This window comes from Astyanax mexicanus, chromosome 15 (assembly GCF_023375975.1).
Source record: "Astyanax mexicanus isolate ESR-SI-001 chromosome 15, AstMex3_surface, whole genome shotgun sequence".
In the NCBI taxonomy this organism is placed as follows: domain Eukaryota; kingdom Metazoa; phylum Chordata; class Actinopteri; order Characiformes; family Acestrorhamphidae; genus Astyanax; species Astyanax mexicanus.
The window spans coordinates 24,061,156-24,084,105 of record NC_064422.1 but is presented as its reverse complement, the minus strand read 5'-3'; the positions used below and the strand labels follow the sequence as shown (position 1 = coordinate 24,084,105).

General features: G+C 38.1%; 2 protein-coding genes across 3 annotated transcripts in view; one reads left to right on the top strand and one right to left on the bottom strand.

Annotated features, from left to right (window-relative positions):
- Nucleotides 1–1,928, bottom strand: part of cpped1 (calcineurin-like phosphoesterase domain containing 1) — a 41,567-nt gene extending 39,639 nt beyond the window's left edge. The window contains exon 1 of the mRNA XM_049464886.1: nt 1,764–1,928. Coding sequence (XP_049320843.1) covers nt 1,764–1,827 — 64 coding nt within the window. The 5' untranslated portion in view covers nt 1,828–1,928. The remainder of the gene's footprint in view (nt 1–1,763) is intronic.
- A 2,070-nt stretch (nt 1,929–3,998) lies between these two features.
- The window catches only part of shisa9a (shisa family member 9a), a 71,055-nt gene continuing 52,103 nt past the window's right edge, over nt 3,999–22,950 (top strand). Inside the window, exons 1-3 of one of the 2 annotated variants that reach the window (XM_049464884.1) lie at nt 3,999–4,091; nt 10,711–11,297; nt 19,411–19,517. In XM_049464884.1, the coding sequence (XP_049320841.1) occupies nt 10,762–11,297; nt 19,411–19,517 (643 nt within the window). In that variant the 5' untranslated portion in view covers nt 3,999–4,091; nt 10,711–10,761. Of the gene's footprint in view, nt 4,092–10,376; nt 11,298–19,410; nt 19,518–22,950 lie in introns of those variants that run through there. The other variant, XM_049464885.1, reaches the window with a different exon arrangement.

Here is a 22,950-nt window from a genome sequence, read left to right as displayed (position 1 = left end):
CACAATGCCAGACAATCCGCTTAACTGGTGGAAGAGTGCGGCACTTATGTAACTACTGCATGCAGGAGAGATTGCATATAGTACAGTATTTTGATCAATATTTGATCTTCATTTTAAGAACACTGGAGATTTGATACAATACACTAAATTGCCAAAAGTATCAACTTCCCTGCATTGCGTTTGGTGATGTGAGGCTTGGATGAATCTGCTTGGCCATGGAAACCCATTCCATTAAGCTGACTACGCTCTACTGTTCTTAAGTTAAAATGAAAACCACATGAATTTTTAAGCTCTGTAGTGATTGGCTCTGATAACTGCAGAAAGTTGGTGACCTCAGCTTCTGCTTTGGCCCTGCTCTGTCATTTTACATTTACAATGAGTTGCTTTACTCCCAGTAGCTTCCACTGTGATATAATATAATATCACTGACAATGTTTTGGATGGTTGAGTGAATACTTTTGGCAATATAGTGTATAACCAAACAGATTTAGTAAAGTTTACTTAATAGGAATCTTCTTGTAAGGAGTTTTTTGTTACTTAAAAACAGATGATATGATCATGGTAAGAAAGAACATTAGAGGAGCCCATCTTATTTAAACCTCAGCCATTTTGTTCGTTTTGATCTTAATTCCTAAAGTGAGTGGATCACCACTGAAAGAGGCAAGGAGATGCCTTCATAAAGAATGTTGTAGATGTATGAGAGTTTGGGAATAGATTTAAAAGTCATATACTGTATCAAAAAACAAACAAACAAACAAACAAAAAAATAGGGTTATTTCACCAAATATTGATTTCTGAACTCTTAAAACTTAGATATGAACTTTTTTTTCATATCTATTTCAACTTTTTTGCATTATTTGAGGTCTATAAGCTCTGCATCTTTTTTGTTATTTCAGCCATTTCCCATTTTCTGCAAATAAATGCTCTAAATGACAATATTTTTATTTGGGAGAAAAGTTGTCTGTAGTTTATAGAATAAAACAATAATGTTTATATTACTCAAACATATCAAAACAGAAGTGGTCTCTTAATGTGAACAATCAGATTGGATTTTATGGGTGTTTTTGAATGTCAGATGATCGGGTTCATTCAATGGGCATGAGTGATGAAATTACTGCTGACAGATGATTTCTGCATTAGTTCCAGTTGTTAATAAAGTTTGATACTTAAAGTACATGTTGTAGAGCAACATTTTATATATTAGCCAGATCCATGTTTAATTTGTACATATAATTCTCTATTAAAATAGCTAAGTGCTAAAGTTACAGAAACAAGCACAGATTAAGCTAAGCAATGCATACCAGTAAACAAAGGCAATACAGTAACGTTAAAGGTTACAGGACAGCTAGCTAGTATTAACAAATTAAGCTGAACTTCATCTGTAAACACACCATTACTATCCTAGCTAACCTATTTTTCTTATAGTCCGTTTACTAAGTTTATCGTTTAAACTCACTGACTTTTCATGGTTTGATAAGCTATCTATTAATGTTTGACTAAGGTTACAGTCTAATCAATGCTTAAACACCCTAAGGAGGATATACCACGATTATTTGGACATAAATAAAAGGTGAATAAATATAATCACAGAAAGCTAAACTGACATGTTTAAACCACATGCAGGCTGCAGACTCACAGTGTAAACAGGTGACGTTAGCTAGGGTTAGTTAACTACAATAGGTTAACTAGTTCTTACACAAACAACCGTTTCTAAGCTATAGCGTCCAAAATAAACTAAAACCAGACATGACTAGCTGCTGTACCTTCAGTCAAACCCTTATAGGTCCGTTGTTGTGCTCTTAGAAAGATGTCCTCGTCTCCTGCCATCAGTAACTACCAGCACACACCGCAGAAACAGCCCACTGAACTGAACAGAACAGTGTCAAAATCCGGACCCAAGTTGTGGCACTGAGCGCGCAGCTGCTTCTGCCTGACTGACTTCAAACCCCAGCTCGATGCACTCGGTGATCCATTAGTAGCAGAGCCGCCTGGCAGGAGTCGGTTAGTGTAGCGCTGATCTGTAACTTAGTAGAGCTGCGGTCACACAGCCGAGCGGAGGTACAGCCTGAGACTTTTAGGATATGAATGGGTAATTATAAACGTGTTTAATAAAGTTCAAACAGTTTCTAATACCTAGACGTCTCTACTAAAAATAAAAAAGTAAACTTTGCCTCTAAAACATATATATGTATTTATTAAACATGAGATGGTTTAGTTTAGAAAACTGTAAACTTGCATTGTTGACTATTGTTGACTAGCACCACAACCACAACCTGACATAAAATAGCAAGTTTTTCAAAGAGCAACATCGCTTTAACTTAATAATGGACAGTAAATTAAACATTATTGCGATGCAGTGAAAATGTTGAGCACATAATTATGTAAATATTTAACAAACATTTATGGAGATAATGTGCAACATTAACAATGTTAAGAACTAGCAGCACTATCAGCTACACAACTTCAAACTAAAATCGTGGTTTTCAAAACACCAGCAGGTTTGTTCTACCTCAGTTCTTTTTTGTGTGTTCAGTGATAGAAATCTAACCTGTTTTGAACATGTGCATTAAAGTCAGGCTGAATATCTAATGTGGAAATGTGGAGGACAGAAAACAAATGATTAAATCTGTTTTATGAACAACTGAATATAGATTTTCCCTACGTTTGGTATCCCATTACTCCAAAATGATAGAGTAATATAGCGTGAAAAATATATCTTGAATCCAAGAGAAAGAAAACTTTAAGAATTTAGTGGTGTGATATAATAATCTTTTGATTTTCATGTTTATAGGACTTCAAACTCTTGTCTTATTTTTCATAATTATTACTGGAATCATACACAATCAGTTAACAGTTAACAATAGTCTTCAATACTTTTGTGGTACCATTTGATAACCTTTAGATTTGTTTGTTTTATAGGACTCCAAACATTTCCAAAATGTAACACTGTTCTACAGATAGCCAGTAGTCTTTCTGGTGCATAGTTGTTTATTAGACCTGGTAAATCATGTTTATTTAGCTGTAAAACTCGTTTCTGTTCCATTTTCAGTCTCTGCAGGAAAAGCGCGAGCCTCTGCTCCTTCAGCTCCGCTACCGTAAAACACAATTTAGGTGCCCACACATGTTTCGGTGGGGATAGCACGACTTCTAATTTAGCAAAAATCTCACGCGGGCCGGTCAGAGATGGTCGGAGGGCAGGTTGTGGGCCGTACAAGGCTGTACAATGCCCAGGTCTGCTCTGGAACCAACCGTTTATGAACAATTTAGTACTGACTGAAAGCAAATGTTCAAACCCACCCAGAGTAAGCTACTACTTATGTAGTTAGCTTAGCTTAACATATGTTATCTTAACTAACATTTAATGGATATTTAAGGTAAACACATAATGTAGTGTGAAACGTATTGACATAAACTCATTGAAAAAAGGGGCTTAGGTTTAAAAAAAAAAAAACTTATGTTAAAACTACTTAAAGTATAAAAGTAAAAGTAATGTAAGGAGAAAAAAGAATTCCATTAAGGACAAAAGCTTAGGCCAATCCACAGAAGCCTATAGTGCACTACTACTTTTACCTGCACCTTAAGATGACAGAAACAGTGTTTTTTTTTTTTAACACTGGTCAGACAGTCCGTGCAAAATTTCAGTGACCCAAAACATTTCAGTAAATTCACCAAGGAATGGCTCTAAGGTAAGGAATAGAGAGTTGTTGAACAGCCAAGTCACAGCTTGGTTTTTCATTTGTTAAACTTTAACAAATGAAAAACCAAGCTTTGACTTGGCTGTTCATAAAGGCTCTGTGGACTGATTTAAAACACCTGAAATAATTTTGCATGACGGAGTGGGAAAAAACATCTTACAATCAATGATATTTACTCTTCCAGTGTTTTACATTTGTTTTTTGGTAAATAAAAGATGATAATTATAGGATGCCCTTTAATCACACTCATAATTTTGAGGTCCCCTCCAGATTAACCTGACCATTTCACCTTGTTTGTTGCAGAGCCATCGACCAAGCTTAAATCAGCTTGTTCTGTATGTATGACTGTAATGGATACATCAGCACAAAAACACTTCATCAGCACTTCTAGTCCAGGTGAGTTGGAAATACAGATCCTGATGATTTAGTTAAGCAAGTGTATGATTTAATAAGCTGAAATAAATTAATATATTATTTTTTTTGTTTTTATTTAGCGTTAAGACAGTAGACACACAACACATGTCTTATAAAAGTGGCCACAGTAGTAGCCACATTTGAGTAGACATACATTACATTTCAGATAAGATAAAGCATTATCCTAGCTTTTCTTATCTTATCTGAAATGTTTTAGAACACCATCAGTAGTCTACTGGCAGTGTAGCATGGCACAGTCAAGCTTATTTTTTATATTTTACCATCTAAGCAATACTTTTTGCTGCCATTTGACCTGCCAAACCTGCATCTTTAAGTGTTCTATTTACAGTTTAAACTGAGATTTGGACCAGTGTTTAGCTGAGCTTTGAAGCATTGAGTCATTGAGCATTGAGCTGCCTTTCAAATCTTTACAAAACTCTCAGAAAACTCACAGACTATTAGACACTTGTCTTTTAAAGCAGGTGTGGGTTTGAGTCTGTCAGACTTCTTCCTGGACCAGACCTCTTTAGTTTTTTCCTTTTCTCTTTAGTCTTTGATTGTGAATACAGTTTTCTATTTGTAATTTATCTGAAAGAAAAGGCTTCACTTCAAGGAGTTTATAACGCTCTGTCTGTGTTCTGTTGTTAAGTGTCTTTTTCTAGACACAATGAGAGCAATCTGAATACTGAGGTAGAAAATGCAGTAACACACTCAGCTGTAAATTGTAAATAGTGTAGTTCTTGCTCAGTGTGCTTGTCCAGCCAGGGATTAAGGATGCACAATATATATTTTATCATCGGCATTGCGATGTGTGTATGTGCAGTACTCAGTTAAGGCAATTAAATCTAACATATCATGTTGCAATGTTTTGCTGCTTTTAATCCCAGAAAAACACTCTTATTTACCTACTAAAAAGCTGTTTAAATGCCGATTAAATTGCAGATTATTGTTGTTTTGCAGTTTTGAGTTATCGGCTGACTCTAAAGTGGACCTATGCATAATTTAATTTTATAATACATGAATCGTGTTTCATTTTGTTTTTTTTAGTCGGCCACCAGGAATTGTCCTGGTTCTCTCTATGACCAGTCCATCCCTGATTCCATTTCAGGCTAGTATTTGGTAGACTAGTGCATCTTTTTGATGCGTTTACAGTTTTACATCTGCTAGAGTGCATTGCAGTCATTTTCACTTTTCGGATTTAGCAAATAGGCTACATTCAGAATGCAGGCAAATAAGGTCTGTTGAGATATGTGATCTGTTTCACTGTGATCAGATCAGATTTGCGTGTCTGTACATACAGATTTTTTAGATTGACACTTCTGTCACTCTAAATTTGGCGAGGTTGTTGTTTGTTGCATTGTGAGTGATGTAAAAGACATTTGAAACCTGATTCGTCCGGCCAGAGCATCCAGATTAAGACACATCTCTCCAAATCCGATTGTAATTGCAAATCTGATTCACATTGGATTTTTTGTGGTTTCTGGCTGTCTACACTATGAAAATCAATCTGCATTCAATCTAGATATGCAAATCTGATTTGGGTTGGCAGTCTGAACAGCAGACATTGTGCCATAGGTTGTTAACTAGATTGTTTGCTACCAACTTTTGTGTTGTTTAGGTTTTGTGTTTTTCATCTACAAAAAGTGCATGTGTCATACAGGTCAGAGCCCTGCGAGTGTCTGAGTAAATGTCTGTGACCAGAGTGAATTCTTGCTTTTTATCCAATGTGTGTCTTACTAGGAAGAAGTAGATAATGATTAGGAAAGGATGAAGCAGACTGTATTGCACCATCTCTCTTTCAAAGCTTTCCCACAACATGATGCTTCCACCACCATGCTTTACTTTTGGGAAATGGGCAGAGTTACACACAGAACTTTTTGAACTGGGCTAAAATGTTCTATTTCGTGTCCTCTGGCAACCGTGAAGCAGAAAATGTTTTTTTCTTCTTCAGAAACAGACTCCTTCTAGCCATTCTCCTATTCAGCCCGGTTGTATTGAGAGCTCATAATATTGCTGACTAGTGCACCTTTAATAGTCTCTGCCACTCTGTAGCTTCTTCAAAGAGATTTTTGGCCTCTCTTTGGCTTCCCTCACAAGTCCCCTGCTGTCAGGTGCAGCTTCCATTTCCTCACAATCGACCCAGCAGTGCTCACTGAGGTATCTGAGCACTTTAATATTATTCTGTAGCCTTTTCCTGTTTTGTGCATTTGTAGGTGGCTGTATATGGTGCATCCATACACCATACTGTGCACCTTAAACTGCTTTTTGCTCTTCATTTCTTAGGTTTCCTGTTTTTAGATTCACAATCTGACCAATGGTACACGAACTAGTGTTAATAAAACACTAGAAGACTTTAAAAATATTTTTATGTTAAAGGCTTAAGGTCTGACACTGATGTCTAAAGTCAGTTTGTCATTACTTTACAATGACAATTTTGCAGGGTCACTATTTGGTTAACAAAATTTCTGATCTGGTACTTAGGTGATGACAAATTTGAGAACTGTTAATGGTTGATGAAGAAGGACAAGAGTCCTCCACAGAGAGTCCTCTGTAAAAGGTGGATTATGGTACATGTACTAATTGAGTCAAGAGAGAGGATAGAAATGTGGTACGATCATTTTAAACACGGTTTCTTTTATTGGAACGTCAGGATGAGAAAAAGATTTGTCAACTTGAATACCTTACTTCAAATTATCAGGATAAGTCCAGTATTAGGATTTTTTTTTTATTCAGAAAAGGTGAACTTCTTTAATGATTCACAGGTAGAAAGCAATTGTAAGCAAGCTGTGTCCTCATTATGGTGTCCTCATCTTTCGACAGTTAATCCCAGAAGCCTCCACAGAACTTATGCAAAAGGCATTTTAAAGCAGATCGTTTTTTTGGCCCAGACTATTTTCTTATATAAAACCAAGAAAATTGTTCTATTCAACTGCGGACCTACTCAAAGGTATAAAAGTATTCAATAAACAGCTGCAGCCAGGTATTCATGGAAGCTGACATGCTCAATTATAGGAATACAAAGCACCAGTATCTACAATACTATGCAAAAATCAGAGTCCATTTATTTTTAGTCCAAAAGACCATTAGGTACAATTTATTCATTTTTCAATGACAAGAAAAACAAATTGCCTGAATTTTTTTAGAACAGAATTGCTCTCAAAGCTTAAGCGTAATGTACCCTAATATAAATAACGAAAGCTGATCAAAAGATCATTTCAGGCTAAAAAGTAAGACTTGTGCATCATGAAATATAGCTCATTTGTTTCAATTTGTCAAAAAAAGTGTATGATGGACCAAGCGGGCAGATTTTAGCCTTTCTTTTGTCCAGTGAGCAGACCTTCATTCCAGTCAGGGATGTGGTCTGGAGGCAGGAGTTGAAGATAAACAGTCTCAGTATTGCAGAACTGCATGTGCTAAGCTAAGGTCCAAGGAATAGATAGATGTTTGTCAGTCAGAGAAAGTGAAACTATTGACTCTGAAGCCCTGCAGTGCTACAGCTGGTCAGCATCGCTGGAGTCTACTGAGGTCTGACCACACTCTATTCCAGCACAGGGTGTAAAGGTCTTAAGACAACAAGTCACTTCCTGCCCACTCAGTAAGGTGGTAAAATGGTTAGAATTACTTCAAATAACTGAACCACACAGTTCCGCTGTGACTGCTGCTGCTACTACCATAGAATAGTAAAATAAAAAGACATATGTGACACATTGAAAGGTCCATATTTGACTTTTTCTTGCATTTCTCACTGACTTTCTTGTACAACATGTTTGTCTCTTGAAATTGGTTCTTAATTTGCTGAAAAATGAATACTGCTACATTCATGACACAAGCATGTTAAAATTCTGGGCAGTGGTGGACTGGTTATGTGGTCAGAACACTGGGTTAGGGATAAGAGAGAGAGAGAGAGAGAGAGAGAGAGAGAGAAGCAGATTCAACCATGTGGCACAGCATCTAGATGCATGCCCAAAACATATCCAAAATTTGGCAACCACTTTAATCACCTGAACCACATTAATCACCTGAAATGCCATAGCAACTACGTAGTAAATCCATATTATCACTGTCCAATGAAAGACACATATCTTAAAAACACCAACTTTACAGGAGAGAGAAATACCTTCTCAATGGAAGTCAATGTGAAAAGTGTTTATTTTAGGTTATTTGTAAATATTTGTATTTGTCTGTTCATCAAGAAATTTGGGGACGGTGTAAGAGACACATTGTCTGTTTAATTATGTAGTAAACTAAAAATTGTCAAAAATGGAGATACTTGTTTTTCATTGGACAACGACGATATTGACCACCTGTAATACCACAGCAACACCATTGCATCCACTTAGCAACACTTTAGGAAAAAAACGTAGCAACACACTGCAGAAACCAGTTACCAGTCAACTGCAATACCATAGTAACTGTTGCAACAGCCTAGCAAACTGGCTGGTCAAACCACTTTAGCTTCAAGATAATTGTAAAATAATTTTCTTTTAGATTGAGATGCTTACTAAGTACTGAGGGGCATGATGGCCAGGTGTCCACATACCTTTGGCCATGCAGTGTGTATATCAGTGTTTTTTGGTTGCTCTAAATACCGAGATATACAAAAAGTGTGAACTGTTTATTTGTATGTTTTCACACCGAAATGCCCCTGTTGGCACAAAATATATGACATTACACAATTTATCTGGGTAAACATGATGGAGAATATTCAGTTTTCAGCCCTTTAATCATACTAGTATCCCGTAAACACCTATTTTGCTCAGACCTCCCATATATCAAGGCTAGAGCCCCATTAGAGCATCAGTGCAGGAGTGTTATTAGAGTAATTGGTTATTAGGGTCATTGAAAGTGACAGCAAAGGATTCTGTACCATTATGTGTCTCAAATAGTGGTAATAATCTATTAGTCACTGTGCCTCCTGTTTCATTATCCACATTATTCAATTTCCCCTTCTTATTTCTCATTTAGGCATCTTTGCCTTCCTGATCTTTTCCAATTACATATACGTGTAAGTGTGTCAATGTGTTAAAGAAGGCTTTACCAGGACTAGAGCCAGAAAAGGCTATACCCAAGAAACTACATGCAGTGCACAGTGGTCTTTGCCTGAGGCAACTAACCACCTCAGTGGTGTGCCACTTTACACCCAATATAAGAATGACTAATGGAAAACAGTGTGAGTGAAACAGATAACCCATTTTGTTGGTGCTGTTTTTTTTTTTTTGTTTGGTGAGTTTCCAAAGAAAGCACAGTGCAAGCTTAGTGCAAGTTGTTCAGATAAACTGAGCATTGGGAAAGCTTGGTTGGACAGACACCCCTAAATATGTGGTGCTTCAAAGTTTCTTTAGTAAAGACAAAGGTTCTATGACAGGTGAAGGAAACGTTTGATTGTTTAAATAGTTGTTCATCTGGTTAAATGATTCTTTAATTTCAAGAAAATCCTCTGGTAGAGGGCTCTGTATATATCTGTGCATGACATGCTACAAGTCAACAATCCCTTTTCAGTACTATGTGCTTTTTATTTTGTTACTTATATAACCTTGTAAATGTGTTCTTGTACCATTATTATTATGTCAAAAAATTACTTTTCAGTAAAAATTTTTACAAGGGGATTCTATAAAATGTATTTAGTAAACTGTTGACTGTAGACTGTTATTCTGTTTAGAACCACGCTAACTCTAAGATCCTTGTCTGGCTCTTCACATGATTTTTTAAATACAGGGGTAGTCTCTAGGGGAATCTGTATAAAACCCAGTAAACATGGTTTTAGTACCCCTATGTTGCAAGTCAAAGTCATTTCAGTACTACTGTGTGTATAACCCATTTTATTTAAAATAAAACATAGTTTACAGTTTATTTAGTGAAGCAATTAAATAGAAACAAGACCCAGTAGAGAATTGGTTCGAGCGGCAAATGATCACAGAATCTGATAGTCTGGTCCTGGTCCTAAACACAACCCTTTAGTGTGTGGCATGTGTGTTAAGCACTGCAATCCTACTACATACACAAAGAGTGCATGCAAGGTATATGCACATAAACCACAAAGAGCTTTCAGGACGAGCATTATGTTGCTGAACCCCTCCCTCTTTTTCTCCTTCTCCTCCTGCTACTCCTCCTTCTTCTATGATATAACATCTCTCTCTCTCTTTCCTTCTCTCTCTCACACACTCTTTCTCTCTTTCTCTCTCTCTCTCTCTCTCTCTCTCTCTCTCTCTCTCTCTCTCTCACTCACTCACACTCACACTCACTCTTGAGAGAGTCAGTGTGGAGCGTGTTGCGTTGCTTTGCGTTGCGCGCGAGCGCTGGGCTGCACTTTGCGCTCGTGCGCCTGGACTTCAGCAGCGCTTCCTTCAGCGGCGCGAGAGCTTCTCCGAGCGCGCGCTCCGCGAACCTTAAAGCCTGCGCAACATGAGGAACGGCTGCGTCCGCGCGCTTTTGCTTTTGTTAGGCGCCTTTTCGGTTGGATTTACGCATTTTGACGAGTGCTAGCCTCAACTTCTGTTTTTCTCTCATTCTCTCTATCTTTTATTTTTCTTTCTTCTTTTTCTACCTCTGTCCCTTTCTCTCTCTCTATCTCTTCCTCTCCCTCGCTCTTTTTTCCACAAAGAGAAGTGTGCTCAGTCGCTCGGGCGGGCGGGCGCGCGCGCGCGGAGGCAGAATGAAACGGACAGCTCTGCTCTTCGAGTACCTGCTGGTGAAAGTGATGGTGCTGGTGTGTCGCGCGGACGGTGAGCCCGAGCAGCAGCTGGACGGCTTCATCATGCTGGCGGGCTCCAACGGCTCGCGCGAGGAGGACAGTGGCGGCGGCGGCGGCGTAGGCACCGTGTCCGAGGCGCCGCACACGCAGGAGGAGTGCCGAGGCTACTACGACGTGATGGGCCAGTGGGACCCGCCGTTCATCTGCCAGACCGGCAGCTACCTGTACTGCTGCGGCACCTGTGGATTCCGCTTCTGCTGCGCCTTCAGGGACTCGCGCCTGGACCAGAGCACGTGCAAGAACTACGACACGCCCGTGTGGCTGAAGGGCCAGACGCCCTACAAGAAGAACGACCCCAGGCACGACCCCACCAAGGATAAGACCAACATGATCGTCTACGTCATCTGCGGCGTGGTGGCCATCATGGCTCTGGTGGGGATCTTTACCAAACTTGGACTAGAGAAGGCGCAGAGGCCGCACAGAGAAAACATGACCAGGTAGGTGCTGTAGGTGGTGTGGATATGTCTGAGACAAACTTTCCATTTGTTTTCTATTGTTTCCGTTGGTTTTAGATTGTTTCCCTTTGTTTTAGATTGTTTCCTATTGTTTTCTGTTGTTGAAAAGACTTTTTGCTTAAACCTCTGTCAGGTGTATATACTGTATAGGTTGCTATGCATGGACAACAACTTTAAAAAGAGCAGGTCGTTAAAACATCTTTTCCTGTAAACTTAATAATAAAAATAACAGTCTGTGGGTTGGTGCTTTACACTGAAAAAAAAAAACACTTGTTGGACCAACTAAAAGAAAAAAGAAAATATACCAGGTATTGTTGGCATAGATTTGCATGAGTGACCGCAAGTACACACTGTCACAATAATTACACAATAAATGGACATGACCTTAATAATGTTGATCATCATATCCATTTGCTCACATACAAATAAGCTTACAAGAATACATACTGGAAAAAAATAAAAAGACCAATTTTCAGAGACAAATTAAATTTCTGAATCAGATTTTTTTTTGCAACTTACAGATATAATTTTGAGTAAAATGAACATTGTTGTTTTATTCTATAAACTACGGACATTTCTCCCAAATATTGTCCTTTAGAGCATTTATTTGCAGAAAATGAGAAATAACTAAAATAACAAAAAAGATGTAGTTCAGAAATCAATATTTGGTGCAATAACCCTAGTTTTTAATTTGAGTTTTTTATGCATCTTGCCATATTTACCTTCGCCAGTTTTACATACTGCTTTTGGATTCAATTGCCCAGTGTGTAAGTGCTTGGTTATAATATTATATAATCATTGAATCAGTGGCATTTAATGCTCTTAAAATGTCAATAATATCTTTTTAGCAATAATTTCTGCAACAGCATATCTTTAAAAAGTTATTGTAACAGTTCTAGTGGCCAATGTGGCTTTTAGCCAACTTAAGAACACTCTCTGCTGGCTACAAAGGATTAACTTGCTCTTACAACCTTTAACACTAACCCTAACCTAGCTGCACCACCTTATGTACTAAAAGAGACTACTTGTAGATGATGAGAAAAGGAACCAATGGGAAAGGGGTTTTACTCATTAATGTTGCACTACACAAACATAAGACATACCCTGAAGGTCAACATATTTTATTTAAATAAATAACTGCAGTCAGTATACCTCAAATGAATCAATCCACCTTAACTCAAAAATGTATACAAATGAACCGAGTGCGTATATCAGCTGTTCATTTTGAGCTAGTTTAATCTAATAAGCTTAAGTGATCCCAAACTTTTCTAGTACGAGTATTTAAGTTATAATAATTTTATTAATAAAAATATTACATTACTTTAACTGCTACTCAAATACCCCTTTGTACAGTGTAAAGCACTAAATATGAACAATAGAAGCAGCCACCCATTGACTTCTATTATGATAAGTGTATTTATAAAAGTGTATCATCAGTGGTACTCAACTGTATATGCAAGATTTTGACTTTAACATATAGTTCATTTGTGGAAGTATCCATTTAATAGCCTACCCCAGAAGAATAGACACTACATTGTGAAGGCTGCTTTTTGCAGCTCATGCACATGCTGTATAATATCTAAAACTAAAGACAATAAGAAAATAAGGCAGTAAGACTGGGATGAAGTGGTAGAAGAAGGTGTGGAGCAAACACATCTGATTAAAGTCACAGTTTTTCTATTGTTTCCCACTTTTTGGTTCAACCCCTGTCAGGCGTACTGTATCTGTAGGTTGCCATGCATGGACAACTGGTCTGATCTTCAGAAACAGCAGAACAAGTCTTAACCATAAACAGACTGTTAATAGAAGTCAGTGGGTTGATGCTAAAGAATTGAATACGTAGAACAGTAAAAGCAGTTCCAATGCAAATTATCATCAGAGGACCCGCCTGCTGCTTTAAATCAACTGTGTGGGAATACTTTTGGGTACAGTGTGTTTGTGGAAACACATCCAGGTAACTACGTGTCACGCGACTCGAATAGGCACAGCTGTGATTGGCCAGCCGGTCTTCGGGATCCCGCCCACACATTCCCGCCTTCATGGTTTATAGTGCAGGGGGACGCAGAGCTGCTGATACGCGCAGGCAGAAGTATAAACACGTTCTGCTGTGTAGCGCACTCTCGCTGGATACGCGTAGGCTATGGCATAGGTTCAATGCAGAACTATAAATTGGGCTTAATGCAACTATTGAACTACCAATTACCAGAACTAATAAAAATGAACTTCAACCAAACTACTTATCCCCACTGCTTTTAAGCAGCCTCTAGATGTGAAATCAGATAGGTCCCATTACTGTATTTAAAGTATTTAAAAAAAAAACATTGTACCAAACAACATACCGAACTGTAGAGTTTATATTGCAGCGTGAATTTTCTGTACCGTTACACCCTTAATCCCTAGTCAAAATTGGCTTTTCCAAAAAGAGGACAACACACTGTAACAGACAGTACAGTGTAAAAGCTACATCTTGAAACATAGTACGACCAAAGACTAATTATTGGGCCCAATACTAAAAACTAGGGTTAGATTTATATACCACAATAGGTGTGGGGAAAGTTGAGACTTAAGTCTTGGTTTGATCTCCAAAACACTCCTGTATAAAAGAGAAAAACCCATGTTAATGTGTGATATACTGCCTCATTTTCCAAACAGAATCTGCTGTATCTCTTAACACACAATCAGTTGCCATGGACAACAACTAGTCTGCACTCATAAAAGAGCAGAAAGATGTTCTGCTGAAACTCACTTGTATCAGAAGTCAATGGGTTGGTGTTAAAGTGTAGAATGTGAACAGTAGAAACTTCTTCCCATTGATTTCTACAGTATGTATATTTTAAATCAGTTATTTTTTCTGTTCTTTAAAACACTGGAACATGATTATCCGTGGTGCTCAACTGTATGCTACAGACTTAACATACAGATATGAAAATGATCTAGTATTGAAGTGTACCTTTCAAAATAGGACAGCACACACAATACACACTCCAGTAGACAATGCAGTGTGAGTGCTGCGTCTGTGTCTTTTGCAGCCCAGGCAAATGCTCTATACCATCTAAAACTGAGACTAATTCTTTTTGGTTTGATCAAGGACATAAAGCTCACATTAAAGCGTGATATATCCCCTCATTTTTCTATATCTATCTGCTGTATCTGTAGGTTGCCATGGACAACAACTGATCTGTACATAGAAAATAGCAGAAAAGCAGTTCACCTGAACTCACATATGTATAATAAAAGTCAGCGAGTTGATGTTAATGAATTAAATCTACAATAGTCAATGAGCATCTGCCTATTGACTTCCATCATAAGTACATTTTTATGTTCGAGTGTTTCAGCAGTCTAAAGCAACTATGCAACTATGATCAGGAGATTGTTGGTTTGAATCCCGGTCATGCAGCAGTCCATAAGCTGCCAGAGCCCTGAGAGAGCACAATTGGCCTTTCTCTCTCGGGGGGGGTTAGATTGATGAGATCCCCTCATCACTCATCACAATGCAGCATCAGCAGCCGTTCGGAAAGAGACTGTGGCTGACTTCACATGTGTCTAAGCTGCCTAAACCTCCTATAACCACCATTACTCCACATGGTGGCGCTAATCAAAAGAATACTGTCAACCTGTTAAAATTCTCTGAGGTTGAAACCAATAAATCCATAATTCCTGGTTTTTGCTTTTTTTAGGAGTATTTTATCCTCCTCAGTAAAACAGATGCCGTGAAGTGTCGTAGACAATTTTCTTCTAATATCTTATCTGGAAATGCCCTGTGAATAAAGATTAATATGAACCAGTATTAAAGTATCCCTTTATCACTCAAACACAATAAGAACACAAACTCTAATAGACAGTACAGTGTGGACGCTGCGTCTGGATGCATGCACACTCTTGGCAGCCACGGAAAACGAGAACAGAATGCTGTGTACAACAAGAACTGATGGATATGTCCATATGAGTGTTTATAACAGCTACATACTGTACACACGAGACGGTGCTGTTCAGCATCACTGTGTTCCAGCCTGCTCTGAATGGCAGCATTATGTTATGCTTTTGAACGCATTCTCGAGGAAGGCGTGTATCTCATCCATTCTCATTCAATGCACTGAGCACATGGTGCTGTGATGAGGTTGAAAATCCCCAGGATTTGAGGGGGGGGGGGTTCCTTGTGCGCTTCCTTGCATTGTGCCCACCGCATGCTTCTTTACCTGCTTTATCTGCTGCTGAGCCTTGCTATCCGTTTCAAGACGCTGCTGCGAAAAGAACAGCAGTAACATCCCCCCTCCAGTGTGGACACCTACAGCGGCCGTTTAAGGGAAGGTGGGCACCAGTGAAAGCAGGTAGAGTGAGCTGAAGCTGAAGGCTGGGGGATGTGGTGATGGGTCCAGCTCTGGACCCACATGTAAAGCAGCTGCCACTGGCTTCTATTCATTTTCACTTTCTATTCATTCAGCACCACAGACAGCTCCACAGATCACGCCACAGAGCTCTACTGTATTAAAAAAGCTTTAGAAGGTACACTGTTGCAAATTTAAGTCATTTTTACTAGAAGAGTCTAACAGTAAAGTACTGTTTTAATTAAATACAGAACACTGTTGTGGATCAATAAGCATTTTGGGTATATTTAGTGGCCATTTGGTGAGAGTTTCCTAATTACAGTAACAAACACCAAATGATGCAATGTAACGTGAAAAGCTGTGCTTAGTTTTTGCATCTTTTAGTTTATCACGTTTACTTCCCAAAGAAGTACCTCTAATTTTAAATGTACAATCACAGAGTTTCTGAGGTAATTTTTGTCTGTAATTTACACAAAAAGAACATCTTTCCTTGAACATTGTCTCCTGGTATCATTGGTATATGCATACAGGCCCAAAAAATGGAGAGACCAATTCAGTTTCTGATTCATTTTCTCTGATTTTGCTATTTATAGTTAAATGTTTGAGTAAAATGAACATTGTTGTTCTATTCTATAAACTGCAGACTAAATTTTCCAAATTACAAATAAAAATATTATCATTTAGAGCATTTATTTGCAGTAAATGAGAAATGGCTCAAATAACAAAAAAGATGCAGAGCGTTCATACCTCAAATAATGCAAAGAAAACAAGTTCGTATTAATAAAGTTCAGAAATCAATATTTGGTGGAATAACCCTGGTTTTTAATCACAGTTTTCATGCATCTTGGCGTGTTCTCCTCCACCAGTCTTACACACTGCTTTTGGATAACTTTATGCCACTCCTGATGCAAAAAATTTAAGCAGTTCAGTTTGGTTTGATAGCTTGTGATCATCCATCTTCCTCTTAATTATTTTCCAGAGGTTTTCAATTTGTTAAAATCAAAGAAACTCATCATTTTTAAGTGGTCTCTTATTATTTTTCAGAGCTGTATATGCCAAACCCTCACTAACCATCAGTCTATTGTGTATTAAATCATATTTCATATAGTGGTTGACTGTCTGGCCTCAGGGTTGTAGGCTGTACGAGCAGGTTACCATTTCCTTACTGAGAACTGCAGTAAAGTAACTCTGTGCTGGATTAAATACTCATAATATCACTCAAATAGATTGAGTTCAAATGTTCCCTCTAATTTATTGAGCAGATTCTATGGGTTGTTTTTAACACTGCAAGTCAGCATTTTAGCAAACCCATTTTCCAGACATTCTTGAAAACTGTTTTTAAGATTTTCAGATTTTTTGTGATTTTTTTGTGATTTTTTCAAATTCATTTTAAAATGAGAGTGGGTAGGAGGTGGAATTAACATTCCTGAGTTTGAAGAACCTTAAAATGGTCCATGTCCATTAGCTTTTGCCACCAACACTGCTGATGAATATTTACTGTCCTACAAAGATCAGCTCTGAACTTAGTCCACCACAGGTCACTCCTTATCTAACTAATGGGTTAGTGCCCTATCAAGCACTTCATTATCTGTGTGATGAATGGTCGGTGTGGAAACCCTTCAGCCATGAGGTTTATTGGCCTCTAAACATGTAAAGCTCACAGTGTTCTGTTTACTTATAAACTATAGTAAACTATAGTCATATAAAAGGGCCGGTATGCTACATTTTCTATACATATATGCTTGATGGTTTGCTTATGATGTTTATGTAGGTACATGTGGAATTATGCATGTCTAGAAACTTTTGTTGATAAAACTGTGTTTTTGGATCTTTGCTTTGCAACTGTAAGTAGTTTCCCCCCCAAAAAACCTATTCACAAAAAGGTATGCACAGCAAGCAGACAGTTGGCTTACCTGTTAGGGTAATTGTAGGCATGAACACACAATAAAGTCAGTTTAATAAAATAGATATACAGAGCCAATCAGTCTAGCGTAACAAATATATTTGGGCTGCAAAATATATAATTAAAGCATCCTCATTGCGATGTGTGCATGCGCAGTAGTCACATTACAGGACGTGTGATGTCACTTAAGGCAATTAAATCAAACACGTCATGTTGCAATATTTTGATTCTTGACACAAGAAGTAGATACACAGTGCTGTCTCTGTATTTGTGTGAGTTACAGGCTGCTGCTGCCTGAGAAGTGGGCACGTGATCGTAAACGTGAGCTCGTGTGGAAAGCTGTGCACCTCAGTCCAGCACAGTTTTACGTTTTGCACAGATATTTTTTGCACAGATATCACGCTTTTAATCTCAGAAAAATGCTCTTATTTACTCTTTAAAAAGCCATTTAAATGCCTAATTAAAGGGCAGATTACTGTTGTTTTGCTGTTTTCCTCGGGTTTTAAGTGCTCAGCGCTGATTTAGCTCTTGATCGGTCCGGACATGAGACAGTGCAGGTTGGGGTGGAACTGGTGAAGTCATGGGCCCTGCATTGTTTAATATCGATCGTTATATATATCATCGAAAAAATAACTTTTGCAATGTAATTTGTTTCCACTATCGTGCAGCCCTAAAATATATTTATGACTAAAATGCCAGCTTTACAGGAAAAGGAAAGAGAGAATTGTATTATTGTATTTCAAGTCATTTTGGAGAGTTTGTATTAGTCCATGCTTCAAGAAACCTTCATACGATGCAAAGGACATGTGGTGTTCTTAAATAGGCTCTCTTGGTGGTGTATGATGGTCCTCCATCTCCCCCATCACTCTGCAATAGTGCTACTCAGTGTGGGTGTCTGTGTCATTTAGTGTTCTCCTTCAAACGTGTTCAGCTATGCTAGGGGTGTCCAAACTTTTTTTGTTGGGGGCCAGAAGGAGAAATATATTTGAAGTCTCTTTAAATAATACTTTTTTCCCTATTATTTTATTTACACACAATTTTACTTGACTTACTATCTTTATCTTTATCTTTGACAGTGTTGTGTAAACTAAGATTTTTCAAATTGATGTTTAATTTCATGATGTCTCTTAATATAAAACTCCTTAATTATGGCAACTTTTAGACCCTTTTTTCTGGGCTAGAATGCGCACTCTCTCTGCTTTTAGACTCTTTGTCTAAAAGTTAGAAAGCTAGAAATGCGCACTCTCTCCGCTTTTAGACTCTTTGGCCCGTTTTTCTGCGCTAGAAATGCACACTCTCTCCGCTTTTAGACTCTTTGTCTAAAAGTTAGAAAGCTAGAAATGCGCACTCTCTCCGCTTTTAGACTCTTTGGCCTGTTTTTCTGCGCTTGAAATGTGCACTCTCTCTGCTTTTAGACTCTTTGGCCCGTTTCTGACACCTAGCGTTCAAACTTTGAATCTCACATTATAAAAACCTGCTTAAAAGCGGGCCAACTTTCATTCTATTTCTAAAATACCTCGCCGGCCGCTCCAAAAAAGGAAACGGGCCGCAAATGGCCCGCGGGCCATAGTTTGGACACCCCTGAGCTATGCACTCACAATGCGTTTGTGAAAGTTTTAAAAGAAGTAATTGGCTGGCTCAGAATGTGACTCAGAATAAGCAAGTTAAACCTCATGGGCACCATTATTCAGTTTTTGGGGGAAAATGAGAAAAGAAAATTTGTGCTTTATTCTAAACTCACTATGTTACAGATATATGTTTATAATGATGAATGTAAATAAAACTGAGATTAAAAGATACTGTATGTGAGTGTTTTGATGTCATGTGATTGTTGCTGATCTACAGTGCTATATCTGCCTCTCCACAGAGCTGTAGCCAGCGTGATGCAGGGCGCCTGTCAGGTGGAACACGAAGAAGCCATCGGCATTCACGCTCAGCACTACGACAACATGCAGGCCAGAGCCAACAACATGCGTAAGTCACTCTGGAGCTGCTGCTTTTCTCTCAGTCTGGCACTTCAGCAGCCGCGCTGGAACGCTAGCCAGCGATGCACGGCTGCACATATATTGCACTTGAATTAAGCGCATAAAAGTGTTCACATTTTATCATCTGGTTTTATTGTTACTAAATTAATCAGTAATACACTAACATGCCAAAAACTAGTGCATTGAATGCAAAAGTCATGGGACATGATACTTGTCCTGTGGGAGCTAAACAACACTGCACTGACTTATGGGATATGCACCTGGGGCCTCCTACATTGAATGCATTGAGTAGTTTCCAAGTTTTTGCTTGGTTGTTGCTGGGAGGTATTTTATGTGGTTGCAATGGTATCCCAGGTGGTTGCTATGGTGTTGCTATGTGTTTGGTTGGTTTGGTTGTTTTGGTGAAGCTGTGTGGTCAATAAGGATTCACAGGTGGTTAATTTGTTGTTCCTAAGTGGTTGTTGGAGGTTTTTGTTATTAAGGGTGGGCGATATGGCCCTAAAATAATATCACAATATTTCATGGTATTTTTGTGATAACGATAAATTTAATCAAAAATAAAAACATTTCAAGAATACACTACTGCAACAAAATGAAAAATATATATATATATATATATTTTAGTTTACTACAAGTTTCTTTAGTTTATCTGCAGTGATGAAAAAAGCTAACAAAGGCACACAAACTGAGAGAGAGCAGAAATACATACTGGAATAAGAGAGCTGATCTGCAACTCTTTTTTTAAATATCCTTGGCTTGAAGTAACCCTGATTATGAAGACTCATTTGTTTGAGTTTTCCTTTAGAGAGCACCAAACTCTCTGGTTCATCCTGCTAAAAGAAAAATGTAAAGTGTAACCATAGTAACAGGCGTTTTGAATATGCTGTAAGGACTTGCGTGAAGTTATGATGAGGACTGAGCTGGATTGACGTGGAACTGGCCTGAATACTAACCTGGCTGGTAAGACTGAGGTCGTTTTGCTGCAGATCAGATACATACTGGATTTCAGCACCACATTAGAAAGCATCTTAAAATCGGAATTAGTTTCTATTATGAGAAATCAGATTTCAGACACTTTTTCATGTTTTGTTAAAGTTCTCTAAGGCCATATTAAAAAAAAAATACTTGATGTCTTACTTAAATTTGTGTAGTTATTTACGAGCAGATGATTGATCACAGCGGGCAGCTTTATGCAGTATAATGGATTGTGCTCCTTTGTTTAAACCACAGTTCTAATCATTACCTTATAGAGTCTTTACATGAATGTGAACCATCAATGTTGTGGAAAACCCCCTACTGTTCTTCTGAACCTCTCCAACCAAATATTAGAGTGTTTTTGGTTCTGACTATTGTTTGGACAGGTAGTGTAACTTTATTTATGAGCCTTTTTCAATAAGTAAAATAAATGTTTTATTATGTTAGGGCTCTCAATGTTAAAGCGTTAATGCACGCTGGTAATTTGGAATCAGTAATGCGTTAGCATTTTTTTTAACGCAAGTTAATTAAGGCACCATATTTAAATACTACTTCCTCCATTATCTGCCCCGTCCCCGCCCAACGCACTGATCTATTGTCTGGCTGAATGATTGAATGGCGCTCTCTGAACTTTCAGCTCAGACCCGGTCAGAGAGCTTTATTCCTCTCTCTCTCTCTCTCTCTCTCTCTCTCTCTCTCTCTCTCTCTGTGAATCTTTCTCTCGTGCGCACACGTGCACACATACAGAAATTCAGAAATCCTCACAACCAAGCTGAGATATTTACAATCCAATTTATCATGCATTCTTTATTCCAGCTCCCTACGTTGATTTTATCTCCCCTCAAACATACAAGTATTTACTATAATTTTAATTGACACAACTAATATACATATAATTGCATTTTACATTTCTTACATTTATTCTTTTATTTACATTTAAATATCCACTATAATAATTTGCATCTGAAGAAAAACAAATTAATCGCAGTTAATCACAGAATTTTGTTGTGATTAATCGGATTAAATGTTTTAATCGATTGACACGGCTAGTTTATTTATATTTAAGACTGTATGTATTTTAAAAACTAGTGTTATATCGAAAATCGTCCTGCACTTGAAATGCACCAAAAATGGCACCAAAATGATTTTTTTGAATATGAATTTGGATCTTTTGGCAGAGTGTGGAAAATAAGCCTTTATAATTTTAGTTGCATTTGTTTACATTTACATTTTACCCATCAGAATGTTTACAGAGTGAATTTCTTGGGTGTAAAAGCCGCCTATTTCCGGCAGGTCCCGTGGGCTGCGACTGTTCAGCAGTTCAGCGTATTGTAATTGTTCGACTTTGGGATCAAACGTGTGAAAGTGAACGTCTCTTTCTGGATCATCTAACCATGCTCCTCATGCTCTTCTCCAGAGCGATTACATCACCTCCCCGCATGCTCGATGCTCATCAGCCTAAACACACAGTGTGTGTGTGGAAGCGACACAAAGCATGGCATAGATTTCAGAGATGTGCTCTGAGGGATTTGTGTTGTGTTGCTCGAGAACGTACATAGCTGTAGATCTTTCCTTCTGGTTTCATCAGTGAGATAATGACACTCCACAGCGATGATGTCACGGCCATACATTTGTGAGCTATGACATAACTGGTAAAATCACTTTCCCACATCTCAGACTGACTAACAAACAGCCTGGGAGTATCGATTGCTCTTTATCAAACCGAGCACCTGGACCACGGATAAGAGTGAGATAACAACAGGGTTAAAAGATATTTATATAGTGCAGATCTCATCTCCCCACACTAATCAACCCCATCCATCAGACTGTGTTTCATATAAAATGGCTAAACTTCAGTGAGGTGATTTGGTAGAATAGTCCGTTTTTTTGTTTTTTGTCATTTTAAAACTTTTCCAGTGGCGTCAGAATAAAGGAAGAAAGCTCCAGAATGTTCCTTAGTCGCAACATCAAGGACAAGTGCAATCCTAAAGGCTCTCCAGTACTTAACTTTATGAAAAACTTAATTAATTATTGTGTGAATTACTTCAACCTTGATGTGTAACCCATTTTTGGAGCTGAAAAAAAAGGATTTAGTTTACTTTTGATTTTTTTTTTACTTCTCATTATTCTGCAATGTTTTAGAGCACCCTTTACTATCAAGTAGGGGTGTCACGATTTCGATAGTTCATCGAAATCGATCTAAATTATGTCATGGTCTCGAGCATCGAAGTCAAAAAGAGGATCGACAATCCCTCCCGCAAATGGCGCAGCACGCTACGCAAATGGCGCAGCACACTGTAGCTCAAAGAACAGCTCTTTCTCCAGAGAATGTGGACATTCTTATCTTCTTATAGAAAAACTTGAAAATATAAAAATAACAGTTGTTTTGTCTAGCCTCAAATATGTTAATAGTTTTGGTACCTTAAGGAGCATCTTTCTCTCAGATT